This window comes from Pinus tabuliformis, chromosome 7 (genome assembly GCF_031772625.1).
Source record: "Pinus tabuliformis cultivar Carrire ecotype Pingquan chromosome 7, CPIR1, whole genome shotgun sequence".
Taxonomy (NCBI): Eukaryota; Viridiplantae; Streptophyta; class Pinopsida; order Pinales; family Pinaceae; genus Pinus; species Pinus tabuliformis.
Genome location: NC_142293.1, coordinates 83928641 through 83954117, shown reverse-complemented (window position 1 = coordinate 83954117; position 25477 = coordinate 83928641). Strand labels below are relative to the sequence as shown.

Genomic DNA, 25477 nt, shown 5'->3' with positions numbered 1-25477 from the left:
CGTGCTACACCATGCTGCACCCATCACCACTATGATGCATCTCATCATGCTTCATTAATCATGACTGTACCCATCACTGTACTGCATTATGTGCCATTGCTGCCCCATGTTGCCATACTGACCTATGTGCTAGCTGCATCTTGCTTGCTTGTTGTCCCTAGCATGCTTGTTGTCCTTTGCATGCTTCTTGTTGTATGCTAGTTGTCCCTTGCATGCTAGCTGTAACATTTCATGCTTGTTGTATTTGTTGCTAAGTACCATACAATTGTCCCAATGTTAGTTAGTTGTCCCTTGCATGTTGCTCTCCTTTGGAGACAGATGCTCAGGCTGTTCCGACAGTTTCGGCAATTCTAGTTGTTCCCGGCAGTTCCGGCAATTCCGGCAATTCTAATTGTTCCCAGCAGTTCTGGCAATTCTAGCTGTTCCCGACAGTTCCGGCAATTCCAGCTATTCCCAGCAAGTCCGGCAGTTCAGGCAGTTCCAACTTCTGCCCTCTGCGTCAGTGTTCCCGCAGTTCCGGCTGTTCCCGGCAGTTCCGACTATTCCAGGCAGTTCCGACAGTTCCAGCAATTCCGGCTATTCCTGGCAGTTCCAGCAGTTCCCGGTAGTTCCAGCAATTCCCGGTAGTTCCAGCAGTTCCGGCTTTTCCTGGCAGTTCTAGTAGTTCCGGCTTTTCCCGGCAGTTCCAGCAGTTCTCGGCAGTTCTGGCTTTTCCTGGCAGTTCTGATAGTTCTGGCTTTTCCCAGCAGTTTCAACAGTTCCAGCAATTCCGGCTATTCCCGACAGTTCCAACTTCTGCCCTCTGGATTAGGGCAGCATTATCCCTTATGATCTCTCCTCCTACTAAAACCCAAAGACAAGTAGAGAGGAAGAAATCCCAAGTGTGTTGAAATGACTTGAAGGCCACCTCTATTTTTACTAAAACATTGAGCACAAGTGGGGTTTATTTGGTCACTGGCCGACCTTGATGAATTGTCCCATAACACAAATAAATTCATATCTCCATGAATACTTATCGGAATCGGATGATCTTTAGATCAATCCTACACCTCTCAATGAGAGAGATCCAAAAAAATATCAGCTTCCATTAATAAGATGACCCACATGGAGTTTGGCCCTAGTTGCCAATTTTAACATCACCACATCATCTTCTCTCTCCTCTCTTGATTGGTTTGTACACTTGGAGGCTCTCTCTTCTTCGCACGTGTGGAAGGAAGCAGATTTCAGGAGGCCGAAATTTTTGTGATTAGGAAAGCATTGACTAGCATTGACTTGGGCACTTTGACCAAGCGTTGACTTCTGTTTTGGGCCAGAATTTCGATCTTTTCAGGCTGCATTCTTTGGCATGAAAATCGAGGTGATTGAGGGTTGTTTGACCATGTTGACTGCAATGTTGACTTTCTTGTTTGACCACAGAAATTACAGCAGGGTTTGTTTGGGTTGACCGAGTTGTATTGGGTTGACCTTGAACCTCTTTGGAGGCCGCATTTTCCTGCTGTTGACCGAGCTGATTAGAGTATGTTTTGGGGCTTCTTTGACCACCGTAGACTTTCTAGTTAGGGCTACATTGACTGCTGATTTAGCAGATCTGTTTTGGGCTTGTATTTATGATATTTGTACTCTCTCTCTCTCTCTGCTAAACTATTGAAGAATAATAAGAAGATTTGATCAAAGGGTTTCCCCACATTGGAGTTTGTCCCTAGCATCCGTCACATCTTGTGTCCTCTTGTCTTGGCTTGTCTTCTGCATATGATTTTATGTTCTATCTACATTTACTGTCAATGTTTATAAGTTAATGTGATTGCTACTGGATATAATTGGAAATTGTCATTGGACTGTTAAAAGAACATTGAAGTAAATTGTCTTAAGCATAGAACATACCATTCTTATCTAAAATTAACACCAAGCCAACAGAGGAGCAGGATAAAAGTGATCATTGGGGGTCGCTAGTTCTTGATAAATTACCTCAAAACTACTATGACCCAGACACTGTTGTACCTGTGCTTGAATCATGGCAGTGCTTTTTGGCAGTGTGCTTTTTGGAGCAGGCATTTATAGTAGTTTAGTTCATCTAGTACTTGGTTAGCTTCCACTTTTTTTGGACAGATATTGCTATATTGCATATGTAAATCTTTTATTTAATGTTTCTCTTAGAGTTTTTAAATTTTGAGTTTCAAAAGGACATTTTAATATGATTGGACAGTATGGTGGTGTAATTTTATTTGTGCCAAGAGTGTGTTGACCACCATGTGTCAACTACCCATAGTAGTACACCCCCTTTTCGCAAAAGGGATAGCACTTGATCGATGTGTTTGTGCCATTCGACTGTCATCATCAGCCCGATCATGTTATGTTGTAAACCTAGTCTTCATGTGTAAATTGTAAATAATCTTAGCAGATCTGAGTCATGTATGTAAATTGCCTAGGCAAACCTAATTTTTTAGTGATAATCTACGTTCCGGAAGGTTCTTTATCTCACCGATCCATGATCAGCAGAGTTTTCCTTCAGCCTAACCCCAAAGCAGGAATGGATTTTGTCATTAGAATCTTGGAGGAATCCTAGTGTGCTTCGAGTCTACGTAAAAGTAATTTGGAAATCTCTAACTATTTGGTTATGTTATTACAAATTGCTTGATCTGCTTGATTATATTTATGTCACAAAACTGGGTGGTCTATGAGGGTCTATATCAAGTGCGTTTTCCCCCTTGAGATGTAAAATTGTAAAAGTCATGATGTAAAGTGTCTTGAGGGTTAGAAAATGTTTTAATCCCCTCATAAGTCCTAAGTCCTAGGTCCTAGGTGATTTTTCCAAAGGCTAAGTTCGAAGATTCAAAAATAAAAAATAAAAAAACAATAAAAAAAAAAGATATAAATAATAAAAAATTAAATTAAAAAATTAAAAATTAAAATTAAAAAATTAAAAAATAAAATAAAATAATAACAAGTCAAAGTTTTGAGGAAATAAATGCAAAGTTTTAATTTTTTAATATATTAAAATGCATTTAAAATTTCGACGGATGAGATTAAAGGAAATTTTGATCCTCATCAACGGTCAAGATCATTTTGACATGGATCACTTGAACTAGCCGTTGGAAAATTTTCCTTTAAATAGAGTGTCAAGGGTCATTTGAGATCATTCAATCTGAGAGTCTTGTGCTGAAGAAAGCTCTCTTGTAGTCATTTTTTTGTGCAATAAAGAAAGACTTTGGGTTTGAAAATCTTGCTGGTGTTACTCTTCTGGAAATGCTGTAAGATGTTTTATTTTTCAGCATAATTTTATTTTCAGCCATTGATAATAGCTTGATGAAGATTGATTTAGGCATAGGTATCTTGTCTGATCTCTGGGGTTTGAATGATAGTTTAATTTCTGAAATATAATGGCAGGTATCTCCATTTGATCTTAATTTCACTGTTGTTCTCTTCTTCTATGTTAATGGTTGATTTTAAGTTATACAGGGAATCCTTTTTTTATATTACTGGGCATTAGGGGAAGTTCTTGGCTGAACCAGCCAACTCTTGGATTACGTTTTCTGAAAGAGCCCAGCCAGTTTTGATCCCGGGCTTATCATTTGAATTTTATTTTTTATGAATGCATGAAGGGTTTTCTGAAGCATTTCACATTAAGTTTAAACTTCTGAAAATATTTCTGTGGCATAACGACAGATCTGGCTATTTAAAGCCTTTAATTTGTAATTATTGTAATTAATTAGTTGGTTTTAGGGTTTTTTTAATTTTGTTTCTTGCACATTTTACTTCTGGGTGTTCTTTTTTGGTCATTGCAGGTTGCAGGTAAAGATTTTAAAAAAAATTCAGGGTTTCCATCAAGCAATCTAAAGCAGAGCTGATTCAAAAAAATTTCAAGTTTTCGGAAAAATATTTTTAGGTTCTGGTAAACTTTTTTTAGATTTATTGGATGTCTAGTGGGGTTTCATTGCAGCAGAAAATTTTCGAAATTTTAAAGGGCCACAGGCTTTGCTACTACCCCCTTGAAAATCCCCGCAGCCTCCATAACCTGTGCTTTCCCTCTGTCGTTTTAGCCCTCAGAACTGTTGCCATTCTTCACGTAGATTGCTTCATCGCTGCTCCATTTTCTGTTACTCATCTCAGCGACACAGCAAACCTCCCCACGCATCCCTCCATCCTATCGGTTTTCCATTTCCATCCAAACGCTGCCATCTTCTACGCAGCCCTCCGAACCCATCCGCTGGCTATTCTCTGCATTGCTGCCAGTCCATCTCTACGCAGCAAGCTTCCTCAGCTCCATTCACACTACCCTCATCCGTTGTTCCAAATCAGTGTTCCCCTTTTTATATTTCCGCAATCATTCCATCCCCCTTAACCACGCAATGCTCTCCATTAAAATCTCTTTAACCCTCATGCTAGTTTCAAAAAACACTAACCCTTTCACGCTGCTCCAAATCTGTCCATGCAAATTTGCAAATGAACTATTGTCCAAGCCCTCACAATCTTCAGCCACCGGACCTACATCTGCAAAGCAAACTCAAAGCAATCGATTTTCATTTTTGCCTTTAGGTTTTGATTTTATATGTATTTTCATGAGTTTAGTTTTGATTTGGTTAAGTTTCATTTCGTTTTAGTTTTAGTTTGAATTTTTTTATTGTTTTGATCAATATTACTTGGGAGCGGGAGCGACATTTTCAGAAGCTCCCGATTGGGAGCGAATCCTGGAGCGATTTTTTAAAAATATATATATTTTTTAATTTTTGATACATATATGTCAACAAAAACATGTAGAATGATGAATTAGATATTAAAAACATGAAAAAAACATAGATTGATCATTGAACCATATCACATCAATCATCTAGAAGTTATAATCTTCATCAACCATGTCCACAAGTTAGTAAAATACATATTACAACTGCAACATATTGAGTCTCGTGAATCATGATTCATCAAATTCAATCTTAAAGTTTCAACTTCAAGCTTTCAAAATTGAAAATTCAATATATAACATTTATCATCATTGATCACCAAAGTTGTACTTGTAAGCTAAGTTTAACCATTACAAGAAATATTATTTCTTGTAAGCCCTAACTTCTAACTGTTAACATGAAATGAAATGTTATAAATGAAACATGAATAACGAAATGAAATGAAACAACTTTAGTCTTTCACGAAGCATCATATTCATAATTCACAATCATTACCAATGAGTTATAATTGCCAACTTCAAACTTCAAATTTTCATTGTCACAGTCATATATTGTTTAGAAAAAATATCATTATGATATGAAAGAGTCAAGAGTCAAGAGTCAAGGACTCAAGACTCAACAGTTATGAAAACTAATAGAAACTAGAAAAGACAAGTAAACTGTAAATCTATATGTGGCCCTTGCCACAAGAGTCTCCAGGAGTATAAGCAAGTCGTGGTGGTCTTCTAGGAGTCTCCCGCACAGACCGACGACCAGAACTAGAAGGCACATGCCCTCCACGTGAGGGTGTAGATGGAGGTGGCGACAGCAAAGGAACAAGACTCAGAACTCGAGCACTGCTACTGGATGGTGGACGTGGCATGGCTACTGCAGCTGTTTCATCTTCATCCCTTATAAGTTCCTCTTCCAATTCTTCAAGATGTATAATGCCATCCTCCAAATTGTCATCCTCTGGGTGATTGTCCCAAATTTTATATGTGGGATCCTCATAAGCCCGATCATAGTAATGACTCAACAACCTTAAGTTGTAGTGCACATAAACCAAGCTTTCTGTTCGGTTTTCATTGAGTCTGTTTCTTTTCACATTATGTATGAAGCTATAGGTGCTCCAACACCCTCTCTGCAGAAGAAGTATTTACAACCTGTGAAAGAACTTTTTTTGCCAATTTTGGGAAAAGTCCCTAGCCACCATATGTTTCCCACCATGTGAGAGAATCAAATCTATCTCTATCTTCCATTACATGGAAGTTACCAAACAAACCAATGCCACTGAAGTATTTGCCTATTTCAAGACACACATCTACACATTCCTACCTGTCAGGTATCAACTTTTCTAATGCTTGCAAATATCCACTAGTTACCTCTGCATCTAAATGGGGTTTGGTCCTAATCCCACCCCCTGGCGCAGATTGGCCCAACCAAGATGTAGAGTAGTATTTTGGCGTAAGGATATACGCCAAGCAATGTAGTGGAAGATTAAGTCTATTCCATTGTTCACACACACAATCGTGAATCAGTTTGTACAAGTCGGGATCTCTGTTATGAACAATATCTTTTATTTGCCGTAACATGGTATCCATCTGCTCATACACCTCGCCAATCACTGGTTTGTCTGTATCTGCAAACCGAATCATGTGATAAATGGGCTTGGTGAAATCCAATACTTGCCTCACACTTGTCCAAAACTGACCATCAAGAGCGGCCTCCTCCACCAGTTCAAAACCTCGCCTGTCAGCTGCATTTGTAGCCCTTTCCTTTAATACCTGCCAATGTGGACCTGATACCATGCTAGCCAATGACTCTCTTACCTTCAAAAGGCGCCTGAAGGTGAGGTAATAGCTACCAAATCTGGTCTTCGCAATCTCAACAACTCCAATCTCGAGTGACTGCGGAAAAGGCCATGGGTATTGTTATGATTTGTAATAAATATTATCATTTGTTTGCCTTTCTTGTACAAATCACCAATCCATTTGTATTGTGCATTTTTGTTCTTGACAACATCATGCATCAAAAGGTTCAATGTGTGAACCAAACATCCAGACCAAAATATGTTGGGGTATTTATCCTCAATAATTGCTCCCGCTGCCTTAAAATTAGGAGCATTATCAGTGATGACTTGGATGACATTGTATGGCCCAATACGGTCAATTGTTTCAAGTAATGCTTCTGCAATGTTGATGGCGGTCCTGAACTTGTCTGAGTAATCATGTGCAGTTAGAAAGATGGCACCACTAACAGACACAGCAAGAACACTTATCAATGGCTTGCCTTTTACATTTGTCCATCCATCAGATACAATGGACACCCCATGGTCAGTCCAAGAACTTGTCATTCTATTCAAAGAATATGATATTTTTGCTTTTTCATGATCAAGTCCAACGGTTCTTGCCTTGTCATACCCAAGGCTCTTGTATCCTTTAGGGGCATCATTTATGGCAGAAACCATTTCGTGCCAATAAGGTGAGCGAAGAACATTGAATGGTATCCCACATGCATAGAGAAACCTGTAAACCTTTGAATCCACATCATTCCTACACCCCTCATCAAGGAAATCTGATATGGTTCTACGCCTTAAAGTTGATGACCCTGTGCCTCCATATCCACTGCCTTGGGAGGATGCTGAAGGAGTTCTTTGTGCTTGTGATTGTGAGCTTGGTTCAAAGAAACCCCTTGATTTTTTAGATTTGTATTGGGGTTCCTCCTCTTCCCTTATGTATTTGGCTCTATCCGCTGCTGACACCGCTAGACAAGTTTTGATTCCTATTTGTTTATCTCCATCCCATGGCCTTTTCCCGCAGAGGTGTTTTCTGGCACGGGTGTATGAACCTGTATAATTATTGTTGCAATGGGGGCAATGAAATTTAGTGGTTCCACCCCCTCCCTGCTTCAGGCCTGTTAACATATTTCCACAATGGGGTTTGGTCTTGTTCAGTTTTTTGAGAGTCATGTTCACCCTCCTCCAGCTCCTCCTCACCAGGGTTTTCATCAAATCCACTTTCTCCAGCTTCTTCATCCCCCTCTTCATTTTGGCCCCTTCGTTTCTTATTCTCCGGCACCATAATAACCATAAAAGAGACCAAGAAGAGGAAAATACCAAGAAATATAGCCAGGTCCATGATGTTTGATATTTGTAGGCTTCTAAATCTGCAAAATTTAATGGGAATGGGAATATAAATGAGAAAATTAATTTAATTTATTTAGATTAATTAATTTAATTGAGATTCATGATTTTTTTACTAAATAAAGTTAATAAACTAAACTAAACTAAATTACTACATAACTAAGGTTTAAAATACTAAATTACTAAGTTACTAACCTCTTTGCAGGCTTGCTCCTTGCTCCTCAGCGCTTGCTCCTCGCTTCTCCTCGCTCCTTTGCTCTTGCTCTCCAGCTAAACTCAACTCATTCAAGTGATAATGAAATGTTTTTTGCCCCAATGTGATTTTAAAACATAATTATTTTTTTTAAATTAAATTTTTTTCGCGTTCGCGATTTCTTTTTTCCGCGCGGAACGCTCCCAGCGTCGCTCAAATCGCTCCCGAAGCGAAATTTTAACGCTCGGGAGCGATCACTCCCGAGCTGTAATTTTCGCTCCGGGAGCGACATGAGCAACACTCCCAATATCGCTCCCGATTTTGGCAGGGAGCGCAAATTTTTCTATCGGGAGCGTGCTCCCGAGCCGCTCCCGCCCGAAGCGCGGATTGGAAGCGGGTTCGAAGGGGGGGAGCGCTCCCCCGCAACTCTGGTTTTGATTAATTTTTTATTTCATTTCATAAAAAATTTAAAACATTTTAAAATTTCAAAAGTCCTAAAAATGTATTCGATTTAGTTTCTTTTTATTTTTATTTCACCCTTTTAGCTTTGTATAGTTAGAGTGTATGTAAATTTGTTTCATATATTTTGATTTTTAAGATAGTCATTTGTAATATAAAAAAAATAATAATAATTCATTAAAGGTCTTAGTCTTTAGGAATCTTAGTTTAGAATAGATTTAGATTAGAGTTTAGCTTTATTTTTGGTTTAGCCGTTAGTTGATTTTAGTTTTAGATTTATTAAATTTTTGTTTTAGTTTTATATTTAGATTTCTTTAAATTTAGATTTAACTTTGTTTAAATTTTGATTTTAAAAATAATATAAAAAAATATAAAAAGGCATAAAAAGTTCCTTTATGGTTTTCGATTAGATTTTTTATTTTTAGTTAAATTAGATTTTAGTTTTGACTTAAAACCATTGTGTTATATGCATATATGTGTTGTGTTAGAATTTTTTTTTTTTTTTTTTTAGAATTAGATTTTAAATTTCATTTTTTTTTTTTTTTTGTAAGCTTCGGCGGGACCCATCTCATTTTTACAACTTTTTTTTTACAACATTTACAACCTCGCAGGATTCGAACTTGGGTGGGGGGTGTGAAAGCCATCCGCCCCAGCCATTACATCATGCACATCATGTGCAAATTTCATTTTAATTGTATATATTTATTTAGTTTAGTTTAATAATTTTAAGTCTTATTCACTTTAGTTTTTACTTAGGATAGTTTTGTTTTATTTCATTCATAAAAAATAAAAAATTTCATAAAAATAAAAAGTGAAAAAAGGGTTAGTCTTTAGGATTTATTTAGATTTAAATTTTATGTATTTAAACTTTAGTTTTGTTTTATTTTATTCTTACCAAAAAAAAATTATAAAAAAAATCTCATTAAAAAATAAATAAATAAATATTTGAAAATTAAAAATTTTGAAAAAGACTGATTAAAAATTGACAATTCATTTTAATGTCTTTTTCTTTTGTGGTATCTATGTTCCAGTTCTCTATAGTCAAATGCACTTAAATGTTTATTTACAAGTTAGCTATATGAAAATGGTAATTGGTTAGCATTTAAATTGTATGGTTGTTTAATGTATTCAATCTTTAGAAATTTAATTGTTGGACTATTATTAAAGCATTGAGTTTATTGCATAGCTTATATCACTTGGGATATTCGATGATAAATGATTGTTTTACATGGTTCATATTTCTACAACATTTAATAAATAATCATTTAATCATTAACCCCATAAGGCACTGGTACATTAACTTCTAAAATCAATCAGGTGCTAATCTTCCTTGTTGTGTCTCCCAACCCAACTGGTCTATAGTTGATCTTCCTTTATCCCATAGGGTCTACCTCGCTTAGCCTCGGGAGACGGCTTAAACGGAGGGATCGGGGATCGGGGTGACAACCCCCGGTCTGAGCATTGTCGCATTGCCCAGACAATCTGTGCAACAACATTTTTTGGCGTCGTTGTCGGGGACATTTTATTCTCAGCGTTTCAACGACATTCATCCTTGTCATTTCTCATCTGTTCATTTCAGCCGACAACGACAACATTTTTTGGCGTCGTTGCTGGGAATAGAGTTTTTCTATCCCTGGTGTTTCAATGACGTTCATCTTCTCATTTCTCATCATTCTTTCATCTTTCTCATCTCTTATTTGAGCTAGCAAAGTCAACATTTTTTGGCATCATTTGGATCTTTTCATCGCCTTATTTTTCGTCATATCAGCAACTACTCTTCGGTTCATTTCTTGTTTGGGTGGCGACTCCATTTCTTTTATTTTTCCCAAGCAAGAAGCCTCCCTCATATCTGCTTGTTTGTTGCTTTTTGGATCCTAGAATTAGATTCATTGTTCAAGTGGTGACTTCACTTCTTTCATCTCTTGATTTTCTTGAGCAGAGATCTCTTTCTATCATCCATTTGGTCTCTCGTTATTCATCATGGATTATTCGTTTAAACCATGTCATTTTACTGACTATCTCCATGATATTCTGGAAGTGGCCATTTCTAAATTACCTTTGTTCTTGGGTGGCGATTCAGTCGCTATTAGAAGGCATTTATGGAGTTTTTATCGTATAACATTCATGTATTCTAGAGTTCCTCAATATAATCATGAACATGTCAAAATGCGTCTATTTGTCCTTTCTTTAGAGGGTGATGCTTTGAATTGGTTCAATAATTGTCCTAAAGACTCTTTCACTTCTTTACAAGACATTTTTAATACTTTTCAAGATAGATATGGTTATCCAGATAGCTCGCCTTGTGCCCCTCAAATTGTGCAACAGAATGAAAGTAATCTTATGAAAGGTCCAGCTATCAATGAAAGACTTTAAGACAATTCTTCATATCAGAATGTGCCATCCACCTGTACCATTACAAATCAAATCCATGGAAAAGCAGGGACAAATTGTGAACTCATTGAAAAGGAAAATCAGAAGCAAATTATAGACGAACTAATGCGGCTGGTAAAAATATGGAGATCAATCAAACTAATTACGCCAATGATGTGAGAACTTTATGCACCCACCTGGAAAAACGTAATAAGGAGATGGAGATCATGAAAATTAAACACTTTGATTACATAACCGACATGCAAAATCAACATGCTAAGGAAATTGAGGCCATGAAAACTAATCATGACACAGAAATTAGTTTTATGCAAAGCAAGTTATCAAGCTTAGAGGAAAATATGACGACCATGCAAGAAAATCATAAGAAAGAGATAAACTCTATGCAGCATTGCTTGATGACCATAAAGGAAAAGGACGATAAAGTAATAAAAGATATGGAAGCTAATCAGATATGTCTTCAGAATAAGTTATTGACCATGGAAGAAGACCATGCCAGGGAAATCAGTGCTATAAAGGTTGAACACTCTAGTCAGATAGATGCCATTAAAATACAGGTTCAGAAATTTCAACAATGGTCAGAGGATGAAAGAAACCAGGGAATGTCAATAGATTAGGAGCCTCCTTATCTGTTGCAACAAGCTCCATCTTATTATGAGGTCCTTTGTTCCATTGAAAAGTGGATAATTGAAGGTGACCTGGATAAAAGGGAAATTAATAATAAGGTTGATGCTCACACGGTTAATCCACCAGTCATAGAAGATCAAGTTATAACTCATGGCACCTGTGAGATTGATCCATCATCCTTGGCAGGGCAGATGCAGAATGAAGAAAGACATGTCACGCATATCTTACATACTTCATCTGAGAGCTTTGAAGCAGAAAGTTCCACGTCATCAGTGATACAGCCTGCCACGAAGAAAAAATGCAAGAGAAAGAGAACGAGAGGAAGATTTGATGCATCAGACGGCCACAAGCAACGTGATTTTCGGATAGGAAAAAGTCCTACCATATGTAGAATTAGACATGGCACATCCGATAAGCAGCCGACAGATTTGCCTGAAAGCAGGCAAATGCTCAGTATACACTATATTGAACACATCTGATGCCCTGGGGCATCCTCTGTATTTCTAACCCTACTCCTCGTTTTTTCAACATTTTCATTTCTGTTTTAGGATTAGATTTACTTTTCATGTTACTAGATAGTTAATAAATGAACAGCTTATATCTTTCCTGTGCTTAACATTATATGATGATTTTTGGATGGACACTACTTATGTTTTGTTGTGTGTTGCATGGATGCAGATTCTGGATTCTCCCATTCCTACAATGCAGCAACGTGTCCCCAAGTAGAGCCAGATGTTGACCACTATGTGTCAACTACCCATAGCAGTACACCCCCTTTTTCACAAAAGGGATAGCGCTTGATCGACGTGTCTGTGCCATTCGACTGTCATCATCAACCCGATCATGTTATGTTGTAAACCCAGTCTGCATGTGTAAATTGTAAATAATCTTAGCAGATCTGAGTCATGTATGTAAATTTCCTAGGCAAACCTGATTTTCTAGTGATAATCTACATTCCGGAAGGTTTTTTGTCTCACTAATCCATGATCGGCAGAGTTTTCCTTCAGCCTAACTCCAAAGTTTTCCTGAAAATATTTCTGTGGCATAACAACAAATCTGGCTATTTAGAGCCTTTAATTTGTAATTACTGTAATTATTTAGCTGGTTTTAGGGTTTTTTTAATTTTGTTTCTTGCACATTTTACTTTTGGGTGTTCTGTTTTTGTCATTGCAGGTTGCAGGTACAGATTTAAAAAAAATCCAAGGTTTCCATCAAGCAATCTGACGCAGAGTTAATTAAAAAAAAATTCAAGTTTTCTGGAAAATATTTTTAGGTTCTGGTAATTTTTTTTTAGATTTATTTGATGCCTAGTGGGGTTTCATTGCTACAGAAAATTTTCGAAGTTTTAAAGGGCCACAGGCTTTGCTGCTACCCCCTTGAAAATCCCCGCAGCCTCCATAACCTGTGCTTTCCCTCTGTCGTTTCAGCCCTCAAAACTGCTGACATTCTTCATGCAGATTGCTTCATCGTTGCTCCATTTTCTGTTACTCATCTCAGCCACACAGCAAACCTCCCCACGCATCCCTCCATCCTATCGGTTTTCCATTTCCATCCACATGCTGCCATCTCACCCTCACTCTTCTACGCAGCCCTCCAAACCCATCCAATGGCCATTGTCTGCGTTGCTGCCAGTCCATCTCTACGCAGCAAGCTTCCTAAGCTCCATTCGCTAAGATCAGAAATATGTTAGAAGACATGAAAACAGACTTGCTAAATTCACTTTTAATGTAGCGCTGCCCTCATCTGTTGTTCCAAATCTGCGCTCCCCTTTTTTCTGCAATCATTCCATCCCCCTTAACCACGCAACACTCTCCATTAAAATCTCCTTAACCCTCCCGTTGGTTTCAAAAAACGCTAACCCTTTCACGCAGCTCCAAATCTGTCCATGCAAACTTGCAAACGAACTGCTGTCCAAGCCCTCACAATCTTCAGCCGCCGGACCTGCAGCTACAAATCAAACTCAAAGCAATTGATTTTCATATTTGCCTTTAGGTTTTGATTTTATTTGTATTTTCATGAATTTAGTTTTGATTTGGTTAAGTTTCATTTCGTTTTAGTTTTAGTTTGAATTTTTTTATTGTTTTAATTAATTTTTTATTTCATTTCATAAAAAATTTAAAACATTTTAAAATTTCAAAAGTCCTAAAAAAATATTCGATTTAGTTTCTTTTTATTTTTATTTCACCCTTTTAGCTTTGTATAGTTAGAGTGTATGTAAATTTGTTTCATATATTTTGATTTTTATGATAGTCATTTGTAATATAAAAATAATAATAATAATAAAACTTCATAAAAGGTTTTATTTTTTAGGAATCTTAGTTTAGAATAGATTTAGATTAGAATTTAGCTTTATTTTTTGTTTAGCCGTTAGTTAATTTTAGTTTTAGATTTAAATTTCTTTAAATTTAGATTTAACTTTGTTCAAATTTTGATTTTAAAAATAATATATATATATAAAAATATAAAAAGGCATAAAAAGTTCCTTTATGGTTTTAGATTAGATTTTTTATTTTTAGTTAAATTAGATTTTAGTTTTGACTTAAAACCATTGTGCTATATGCATATATTTGTGTTAGTTTAGTTTTTTTTTTTTTTTTAGAATTAGATTTTAAATTTCATTTTAATTGTATATATTTATTTAGTTTAGTTTAATAATTTTAAGTCTTATTCACTTTAGTTTTTACTTAGGATAGTATTGTTTTATTTCATTCATGAAAAATAAAAAATTTCATAAAAATAAAAAGTTAAAAAAGGGTTAGTCTTTAGGATTTATTTAGATTTAAATTTTATTTATTTGGACTTTAGTTTTGTTTTATTTTATTCTTAGAAAAAAAAAAAAAAAAAAATATATATATATATATATATATATATTATAAAAAAATCTCATAAAAAAAAAAATATATATATATATATACTTGAAAATTAAAATTTTTTAAAAAGACTGATTAAAAATTGACAATTCTTTTTAATGTCTTTTTCTTTTGTGGTATCTATGTTCCACTTCTCTATAGTTAAATGCACTTAAATGTTTATTTACAAGTTAGCTATATGAAAGTGGTAATTGGTTAGCATTTAAATTGTATGGTTGTTTAATATATTCAATCTTTAGAAATTTAATTGCTGGACTATTATTAAAGCGTTGAGTTTATTGAATAGCTTATATCACTTGGGATATTCGATGATAAATGATTGTTTTACATGGTTCATATTTCTGCAACATTTAATAAATAGTCATTTAATCATTAACCCCATAAGGCACTGGGACATTAACTTCTAAAATCAATCAAGTGCTAATCTTCCTTATTGTGTCTCCCAACCCAACTGGTCTACAGTTGATCTTCCTCTATCCCATAGGGTCTACCACCCTTAGCCTCGGGAGACGGCTTAAATGGAGGGATCGGGGATCAGGATGACAGCCCCCGGTCTGAGCGTTGTCGCACTGCCCAAACAATCTGTGCGACAACAGAGTGTTTTTGTAAAATGCTAATCATTTGTATTGTTACATTACTAGGAATAATATAAGCAGTACTTTGACCAAACAATTACAAATGCATTGTTCATAGACTATGTATTACTTTCAACTTTAAAGTTACACCTTCATACTATATCTGGAATATTGTTCATTTACAGGAACTTGAGACAAGCACCCAAAAGTTAAAAAGATAAATTTGAGTTTGTACTGACCTCTTCAAGACCAGAACATGTACGATGCAAGCCTGGTCCCAAGATAGCTTTACAATCAGGAAACTTCTCAAGTAGCTTGTTATGCACATCCAGTGGCAAAGTTGCAGTCACAAAAAGATATTGTGCCACAAATGGCGCAGAATTCATGATCTTTTCCAAGGCAAACGAGAACTCGTCATCATCAAACAAAATGTCTACTTCATCCAAAACTATACTGCAATATTTGCAACACAAACAAACATTAGAATCTCCTGAAAGACCAACTGTTTCCTTTTACCAAAAAGTTACATTGTAGAAATGTTAGCATTCAGGTGTATGATGGCATATATCACTAGTCATCTTTTTTGCATTTTCTCCACAAACAAAAACACCATATTCAACCATGCAAGATAAATAAGTTGCTTCAAATAGGTTTCCAAAGAGGTATATACTATATATCTACAGAGTGGTTATTTCAAAAGACAGATAAACATCATGTCTTACAAACATTTGCTGATAAATTGATGTTATGCGTTACATAATATTTGGTCAAAAGTGATGATTTCTGTGAGGCTATTTCAAATAATACATACACTGACAGATCATCTGTGAGACAAGGCAGAATCTACGTATGCATTTAAAATCTTGTCTTTGGTCAAAAGCAATGATTTTTGGAACTTGAAAAAAGAAGTGTTTCTTGGAGGAAAGGATGACAATGAGAGTATTTCAATTTGCACGAAGATGAATACTTATTTTTCAAAGCCCGTACATCATATGAATAATATTCAACAATGGGCATTGATGTGACAATACAAGAATGCATAAAACAGATAATCAAATACCAAAAAAAAATCATGTGAAATGGAGGAAAATGTGAATATAAATTAGCATCTAATCTTATAAAAGTTATAGAAACATGGATAATTATATAATGCCCAAGGGAACAAAAATATCACCCTCCCCTGGGTAAAAAGAATCATTTCTGAAATTCTACCCAAGAATAATGAAAGTAATCCTTAATAACACTAGTAAAAGGTAATCCATCTGAAACAAAAGCAATTCTGAATGTCCACAAAATCTATCGTGGTGGAAGATAAATGGGTAAAATAAGCAATTATTCCTTGCACATAACATAACAATATCAGGAACATCCTGAAAGGAGCCAGCTCCTACCAGAACAATATACAAGCCAGAATTACAGAAGCTCTAATTCAGCAAATAACTACAGAAAGTCCAACTTTTTTATTAAGGTGATAAGGTTTTCTTTGGTTAAGGGGACATCAATGCATGAGATGCACCTAGTCAGCCAAAGATGTTAAATTCATAAAATGAAGACAGTAACAAGACCTATACATGACTTCTTGCAAGACATACAGCAAAAGTAAAAACGTGCCTGTGACAACAGAAGTCCAGGATTCCTACCTCAAAAGATTGTTCAGTTGTAACTTTCCTTCTTGCAGAAGGAAACGAAAACGACCAGGAGTAACTATAAGAATGTCAGTGCACTGTTCTAGATTTTCTAATTGGGTTTTCCACTTGAATCCTCCTGTTGCAACCATGGACCTGAAAGGCATTCCTGCTTTGGAAATTGCCCTGCAAACGTGAAGGACCTACAATAATTTCACATGCAATATCATCAGAAACCAATCACCCATTAATAGCAATAAAAAATGGCCATTTCCAAGTTGTCACAAGCATAGATCATTGCAAACAATTTCTCATATTTTCCATTTTGTTGATCTGTTTTTCTGAGATTCAGAACATCAAGGATTTTAGACTTTTTAAGGATATGTTAGATGCATTCTGTAGGCTGAATATAGCATGTTTATAATCATGAGATCTATGGAGCACTTATTTCTTGCTACCGATGGGCATCAATATATTTTCTTTCTTTCAGTGCATATCTACAAACATTATAGAGTCACTAGACTATGACTTCAAAACTTCAAGCTTGTTCAGCTAATAGTAAATACATGAGATTTTGATGCAAACATCAAGCCAAAACTTGCCATGGATGACATATAATGAAAGAGTTAGATAAATAAATTACAATAGAACTCACCTCATATGAGCTGTGGATCAGGATGAGAAATGAAAGACTTTCTAACTGCATTACAAAGCAAAATTTGCTCAAACAGAAAAGAATGCAAGTGCTTCACCTTTTAAAATTATTGAAAGATGAAGGCATTAAATAACAAAAATCCCATTGTTGCCCCTTATTTTAGCATACTGGTATTGTTACAGCAAAATCTTGCACTCCTCAAGATAAAATTCTAAAGCTCAAGTGCAAGACCTTGTGTAATTCAAGAGGGGGGCCACTATCACCTCTGCAATACTCTTCTCACTTCTAACCAGCTCTCCTCCAACCCAAGGAGGGCTATCCCTAATAGACCTTAGGGATCTAATGGCCCAGCCAAAACCAAGTCAAGAGCCCATTAAAGCTTCTACTTTTATTACTGAAAGAACAGAACAATTAGGGCTTAAAGTGGATCCCGAAGATAGGATTGCTAGGGTTTTGGGAGTAATTTCCATATTTTAGTTCAGAGGGAAGATCCCCAAACACGCACAATCAAGGAATTACAAGGTGGTTTTGGAGAGTAAACCCCAGCAAAACAGTTTCAAGGATTTCGAAAGGAAAAACGTGATGGAGAATGGAAGATCAGTGCCTTAGCTTGCTAAAATATTTCTTGGGGGCATATTGTTCAAGGATCAACATGCTTGAAGCAAAATAGAGCAGATTTAGGTTCAAAGACTAGGGCAGACCCACTCTCCTCCAGCTCAAGGGCAGTTCTCCCTAATAGATCTTAACGATCTAATGGCCCAGTCAAACCAAGTCAAGAACCTCTTAAAGCTTCTACTTTTTAATGCTCCCTTTGGGAAAAATACATTAAATAACAAAGATGAACTTAAAACAACTAAAATACGTGGGGAAAAATAGCAACAAAAAAATAGACACTAATAAAAGCAGCAAAATCACTGAGCCATTTTATTATATCATGAAAAATGAGTACATCAAAGAAGAGATGATGGAACCTGGGCTTGCCAAACAAGTAGAGCAAAACCCAAAAATAACTATCTAATCCAGTATGTGTATGACTCATATCTATGACATGCACGGCCTGGTAAAATATTTTTTGCTGATTGTTGATTGCAACTAATGGCGACTGGCCTGAATAGTGTCAGGATCAACCTGAAACTCCACCCAAAAACTCCTCTCCAAAAATCCAGAAAGAACCCAGAAATGATCATCTCAATTGCCTGAGGGTTCCACACCCAACAAAACCCAATGTATGGTCCGGTAAATGAATAAAACAACCTGAGATGGAGAAGATGAGCTATGGCCTTGTTGTCTCTCAGATTGTATAGGCATGGTGCGACAACGACTCAGGGTGTGGGTCATCACTCTAATCCCCGCCCACTCCGTTCTAGATGTCTCCCAACAGCAAGCTATGGGGAGTAGTCCCTATGGAAGAATTTTTCACTTGGAGAAATTAATTTATCTAACATTTTAATTTCTGACTATAAATTAATTAATTTTCTAGCTTAGGATTTAATTTTATTTTTGCCAGAAAAATTGATTAATTGACTCATGAGGGAATTAATTATTTTTCCACCCTCAAATATTTTAGCCATGGTGTCTAAGTATGAGGGACCATGCACTAAAATATTTTTTACATAAGATTTTACAAATTCAACCCTCAAAGGGGGCCTACCTGTTCACGATAGACCCTCATAAAACTTACCCAATTCTGCTGCACAATATGATCTAATAGATCAAGCGATTTGTAATAAAATAATTTAGCCAAATAGCTTAAATTAATCTCAAATCACTTTTACAAAAAATTCGACTAAAACACTAGGGCTCACCTAAGAATTCAACAATACATCTCACTCTAGCTTTGGGGTGAGGCTGGACCGAAAAACTCTACTAATCATCTGTGCTTAGAAACATAGATAATGAGTGAGACGAAAAACCTCCTAGGATGAAATTTATTGCAAAAATCATAGGCTTACCTAGTTTGTTACATAATTAACGGTCATACTTAGCATCATTTAAATTACAAATTAGTGAAATGGGTTTACAATGACATAATAATTAGTTGGTTGATGTTTCTGAACTTTAAAAAAAATGGTACAACTGCTTCCTTGAACTGTGAAAAAACATGTGCAACATTTGGCTCCATATGGGGACACATTGCTTCAATTGAGCAATGTGAGAATCCAGAATCCTGTATCCAAGAAAACAAAAGTCCATCAAATCGATATCCATTCAAGATCGAAATCATCATGCAGACATAGAATATCTGTTGGATAGAAAAAATCTACTCCAACAAACTAAAATGAAAAAACATGTAACTTAAATGCGTGAAATAAAACTAACTAATGACATAAATGAAAAGGAGTAGCATTAGTTATACTATACAAAGATGCCCTATGGCATCGATGTCTTCAACATAGTGCATACTGAGCATCTGTCGACTTTTCAACAAGTCTGTGGGTTGCTTCTCGGATGTGCCATGCTCGATCCTGCATTTCGAAGGACCAGTGTGGAAAAAGTCTGCAAAAAATCCCGATTTAATCCTAAAAACGCAATTTTTTGAACAAAACGATTTAATCCCCCGACTTTTTGGCGACTTTTTCACAAAGGAAAAAATCGCGATTTTTTCCTTAAATCGGGAGTCGACCCAAAAAGTCTTCCTCCCTTCCCAGGCCGCGGATAAAGAGGCCGCAAAGGTGAAAAAACTGTAAACTGAAGCTTCCATCCATGCATTTTCAAGTTATTGCATTGTATTGTTTGTCATACTTCTTGAGAGCATAGCAGTCTCATTTGTAATCTATTAGTTTTGAGGTTAAGATATGTTTTTGTTTTCCAAGGAAAAACAAATCTTTATACTTCATATTTCTAGTTAGAAAGCAAAGTATACATTGGCTAAGCCTCCAGGCTTTCAGTGATCCTAACTCTAAAAGCAATTGCCCCTTCAAAAGATTACAAAAGTACCAAAAGGATAGGCATACAACAGTCTTCAGTAGAAAGAACCCCACACCATCAAAAACATTGTTATAGTTGTTGAATGCTTCCAGGAGAAACAACAAAGAGGAGGCCATGAAGATCAAATAGCAACAACCTATCCAGAAAAAACAAAACCAGTGCCTCAAAAAAGAACCCATTTTTCAGACAGGAACAAAGTACCTATGAAATCTTGTGATAGCAAAGATCCTTCCTGCAATGAGAGCACGTTTTGAAAGGGAATCTTCTTTAGTGGTGAATTCCCTGTAAATGTGGGGAAAGGTTATGTATCAGAAGTGGATTTTACCTCCAAGAGTTTTTGAATAATAGATGCCAAGGCTAGGTTAATAATCTGACATCCACTGTTTTCTCAGAAAATAAGCATCTTGGATTCACCAAGCGTTAATTTTCACATCTACTGTGATACTCACTGTTAATTTTCATTGGACCTACTACCTGACACCTTATTACCCAAGCAGATTACAATCTATTGAATAAATGCATGACTTATTTCTTAATACAATTAACGGAAACAAAAATTAAAAGGGGAAGAGGATCTCAGTGACTGATTACTTGATGACTTTTAGATGACTCATGATATACATTTATTATATTTTTTGTTGATATTTTGACTCTTGAGAGTTGAGACTCGGACAGGACTCAAAATTCAGGAGTTGATTCACTATTTTGATATGTGATGTAGCATTAGACTTCATATACATATTATATATTAGCTTTCTTTACATGTTTACGTGGAAATGCATTTATTTGATGTTGTGGATACTCTAGATGTTAAAAAAAATTAAAATAATGAATAATTTTGTGTTTTTTTAATTTTGCAGACTTTTTCAAAAAACTCTCGACTTTGACGAGTTTTTCAACTTTTGGACGCTTGCCGAATTAATCCCGACTTCGACTTTTTCCACATTGCGAAGGACAATGTCTTATTTGAATATCAAGTTGCTCCCGGCCGTTAGACGCATCAAACTTCTTCTTTTTGTTCCCATTTCTTTCATACGGGGCAGTCTATGGAATCTTAGCGCTATATTTTCCTTTGTTTCTTTGCTTTCTTTGTTTCTTCTTGGTGGACTATGATGTTGGTGATGATGTGGTTAATGTAGACTTGCTTGCCTGATGTCAAAGATGGTGGGATGGAATGCCCAAGACTTTTGTGACCTATCTCCCTTCATTTCGCATATAAACAGGATCATGAGACTCACAACAAGATGGGTCCTAGATCAGCTGGTTGGAAAGACTGTGATTTGTTGAAAGTTTTGGATTAGGCTGCAACTTTTGTAATTTTTTCATTTCTTCCAACCTCCTCTGCATGGAACTCATTTCCTTGGCATGTCTTACTATTAATTTTGCTTGATTGATTTTTGTCTTCACGAATCTGTCTTGAAGAGTGAAATGCTTAGCTTCCAATTCTTTCATTTCCTATGTGTGATTGTGCTCCATGGTATTTATCTTGTCAGAGTAGTTAACCTCCATGGCATTGATTACCTGTAATTGCCTTTCTTCCATTGTTCTTATTTGTTGTGTGTGATCATCCTTCATGGTCTCTATCGTGTTCTGAAAATTGATCCTTTGATTATACTGAGTAACTTCCATAGCCTATAACCTGTTCTCCATGGAACTCATTTCTCTGGTGTGATCTACTATTAATCTTGCTTGACTAGATTGCATGTCTTTGATCATTTGAGTTAATTCCTTAACAAGATGCTTATCATGATCTTCTATAGGCAAGCAATGTGATTCTTCAATAACATTGTTAATTTGGCCACTTGTCCCTGCAATGCCACTACCCAAGATTCCTCTTGCAATAGCACAAGTAGATTCATCATGAAAACTTTCACAAGGACTGCAATATGGCCAAGATTGATCATTATTATTCTGCAGCTCATTCTCTTGAGATTCCTCCATATTAATTAGGCGATTATGCATGACAGTGACTTGATTTTTATGCTCAACTTGCATACTTTTAATGATTTGAGCTAATTCTTTAACATGATCACTTTCCTTTTCTTTAGTTTCTTCCTCTTTAAAATCTGGAATCCCAAACTTCCTGGATGCTTTCTTGTCCTTTTCTAATTCCTCAGCTAAAGTCTGAGTAGCCCTTACATTAGTGGGTTTCCTGTGCATCAACTCATAAGAAGTGTCAGTGTCAAATGCATCAATGTAATGGTCTAACAAAAGCTTGTCAGGAGGTTTGTAATCTTGAGATAAATCTCTTACAATGCCATTGAACCTCCTATTAAATTCTTTAACAGTCTCATCTTCATTCTTTTTCATACTATAAATGGTGCGAAGTAAATCCTTTTCATTCTTCTTATCTCCATATTCATTAATAAAGGCATTGATTATAGCTTGTAGAGAATCAAAAGAATCATTAGGAAAATCATGAAACCAATCCATAGCATTATCTTCCAAGGAAAAGACAAAGAGCCACATCTTAATGTCTTCATGATTATAGTTAGCATTGCTGCACCACTTAGCCACACAAAGATTAAATTTCTTGAGATGGTCATTAGCATTAATTGCACCATTGCCTTGAAAAGAAGGCAAATTATCAATGGCTTTCTCTAGAATATCATGGGGATAACCCTGAATGTTAGTAAAACTACAAGGAGCGAGAAATTCATTCATGATGACTTGCTCACTTGAGAGCAAATGGATATCAGCGAATGGTCCTTGTTCAAGATAAGCAAGAAGTCTACAAGAATAGGGCTTCTAGCATAAATTCTTGCAAAAAATAGAAGTGGAGTTGCCTTTTGAACATGAATCTAACTCTCAAATCCAAAATGCAGAAAACCAAAAGTTAGTCAAGAAGAAGCAGATGGATATTAGTCCAGTCTGAGAAAGATTAAATGCTCTCTAGAACGTAATCTTTTTAACCGAGCTCTTAAAGCATTTTCAAGATCAGGAGCAAGGTTAACCAAGCTACCAAGATTTCTTCTAGAGTAAGCTCTTGTGAATGAATGAATAAGTGGAGTCTCCACCCAAACAGGAAACCAACAGAATTGTCCAGGTGCTAAAGGTGCGGATAAAGAAGATGAAGAGATCGCAATGGTGCTAGGAACGTTGTGGAATTGTCGGCTAAATGAAACGACCAAAGATGAATGATGAAGATGAAAGATTGAAAGAATGTCGTTCAAACGCCGAGAACAAGAAGGTCCCTGGCAATGGTAACAAAAATTGTTTTCACTTATATTGTACAGGCACAATGCAACAACGACTCAAGGCGAGGGTTGTCACTCTGATCCCCGCCCACTCTGTTCTAGTTTTCTCCCAACAGCAGGCTATAGGGGGTAGTCCCTATGGAAGATAGAAATGAAAGACAAGTTGGCAACCAACGAGTCCAGGAAAGACAATTGAATGGCCTAGCCACTTGGTCGATTTAGCAAGCTTTTAGAGATTCGATTTAATTATCAATGAGACCAGTGCCTTATGGAGTCAACTTACTTACTTTATGTAATATCCCCAATTTTGATTTTCAACATTAAAGAGGAGTTTTGGGAGAGGACGCAATTCGGGCGTTGGGACTTAGGAGGAAAAAGGGAAATTGCAGCTGAAGTGGAATGTGGGGGCCACAAGAAAGAGAAATTCGACCCAAGGAGGGAACTCGCAATCTTGCAGGAGAGAGAAAAGAGAAGGAAGTGCGAATTAAGAGAGAGAGAGAGTGGAGACCACAAGGAGAGAAGAGGCCAACAAATTATAAATAGAACTTGGGGGCCTCATTATTGGCATATTTTGTCATTTTACAATTTCAACATTAGTTCTCTTGAGCTGCTTAGCCAACACAACCGTGTTGTTCAACACAAGGAATTTCCGAGTGGGAAATCCACCTCTACCTTTGGTGAACTTCCAGTGTCACCCTAGGGGAGTAAAAAGGAGACCATCTCAGGGCTTCTCTAGGAGCTACATTGCATACAATTTCTGCTAGAGTGTGCTTCTCTTAGCACGCAGAAGGAAATTCCAAGGGGCTGAGAGAAGCTAGCAGACAGTGGACTTTTGGTCAGAGAATTTGCAAAGAATTATCCATAGGGAGGACGAGTTTTTCCTTGGGGATTTGCAGGGCTGAGAGTGCTGCATTTTGGAGGACCGAATTTATCTATTCTAGGGCCTGTGCAGGGGTTTACTGGCAGGCTGGCAGCTTCTATGCACTTGTAGAGATTCAGAATTTGGGGAGCATTCGAGCTGGGATTTGTTTGGTGATTGAGAGGAGAAATTTGTAGGAGTCAAGGAGGATTTCTTGGAGGGATATTTGGGCCAAATTCAGCAGCATCTGAACTGTAGGGTGTTTTCTCGCCAAATTGAGCAATTTACACTTGTTGGGGCCCGGGGGTCACCGGGAGTCAGTGGATTCAGTGCAAACCCTTTATGGGTTGTTGTGGGTTTGGTGAGAGGAGGCTAGGATTAATTTTATAGAATTTTCTGGGCACTTCTGAGGGCAGAGTTCCTAGTTCCATTTAGCAGTTAGCAACAGAAATTGTTGGAAGAGGGCGCAATTTACCCTGGGACCTTTTCCACCACTTGCGTTCGTGAGATATTTTTGGGCTTTGTTAAGCTAGTGTGGAGAGCCTACATATAATTTTGCAGAATTTGTGGAGTAGATTTGAGGGCCAAAATCTCAGTTCACCTATAGCATTAGTGGCACTAATTTTTTGGGCTAGCACAAAATCATGGTGGGGAGCTCATCTGACATTTGGGCAGCATGATCATCACTTGGGTTTGGATTTGCTAATGGTAACAAGCCCAGGTTCCTCTTTCATACTCATTTGTACTCCATTTTGCTTAGAAATAAATAAAAAGGCTCAGAGTTTTGGTGCATTTCCACATGTTGTGATTTCTTGCGTATGTGTTGAATTTCCTAGTTGTTTTTATAGTGCATGTTTATGTTATTCACTTAATAACTCCATTAAGAATAATACAGTGGTATCAGCACTATGATCTTGACCAGTTGTGTGGTAGCCAACTAGATAATGGAAGATTTGGGCATGTATGCACAGTGATGGTTTAAACCATAGACAACCCATGGCTCAAGGAAGATTTAGTATGTAGGAATTCTGGGGAGGAATCTGCTGGAAAGATGAGAGATTGGCCCGGTTGAGGAAGGTTTCAGACCAAATCCGTCCTCATCCTTATAGAAAAGACACTAGAGGTGCACAAGCTATGGGGTGCAACCATCTACACCATGTGGGGAAAGTCCACATACTCAGGGCACCAGATCTCCTCAAAAGGACCAGGCAAGACAGGGACAGTTAGAGGGTGAGACCAGGAGGCGCGTTTGCTAGTGGAGACCTAGCTTTAGATATCAGGAGCCTAAAGAGGAGGCTGAGCAT

The 25477-nt window shown here is 36.7% G+C and overlaps 1 protein-coding gene across 1 annotated transcript in view; it reads right to left on the bottom strand.

Moving 5' to 3' along the window:
* Positions 1 to 25477, bottom strand: part of LOC149245365 (DEA(D/H)-box RNA helicase family protein) — a 311539-nt gene that overhangs the window by 134424 nt on the left and 151638 nt on the right. Inside the window, exons 4-5 of the mRNA XM_089457754.1 lie at positions 16550 to 16737; positions 15149 to 15362 (exon numbers count right to left, since the gene is read on the bottom strand). Of these exons, the coding sequence (XP_089313880.1) occupies positions 15149 to 15362; positions 16550 to 16737 (402 nt within the window). The remainder of the gene's footprint in view (positions 1 to 15148; positions 15363 to 16549; positions 16738 to 25477) is intronic.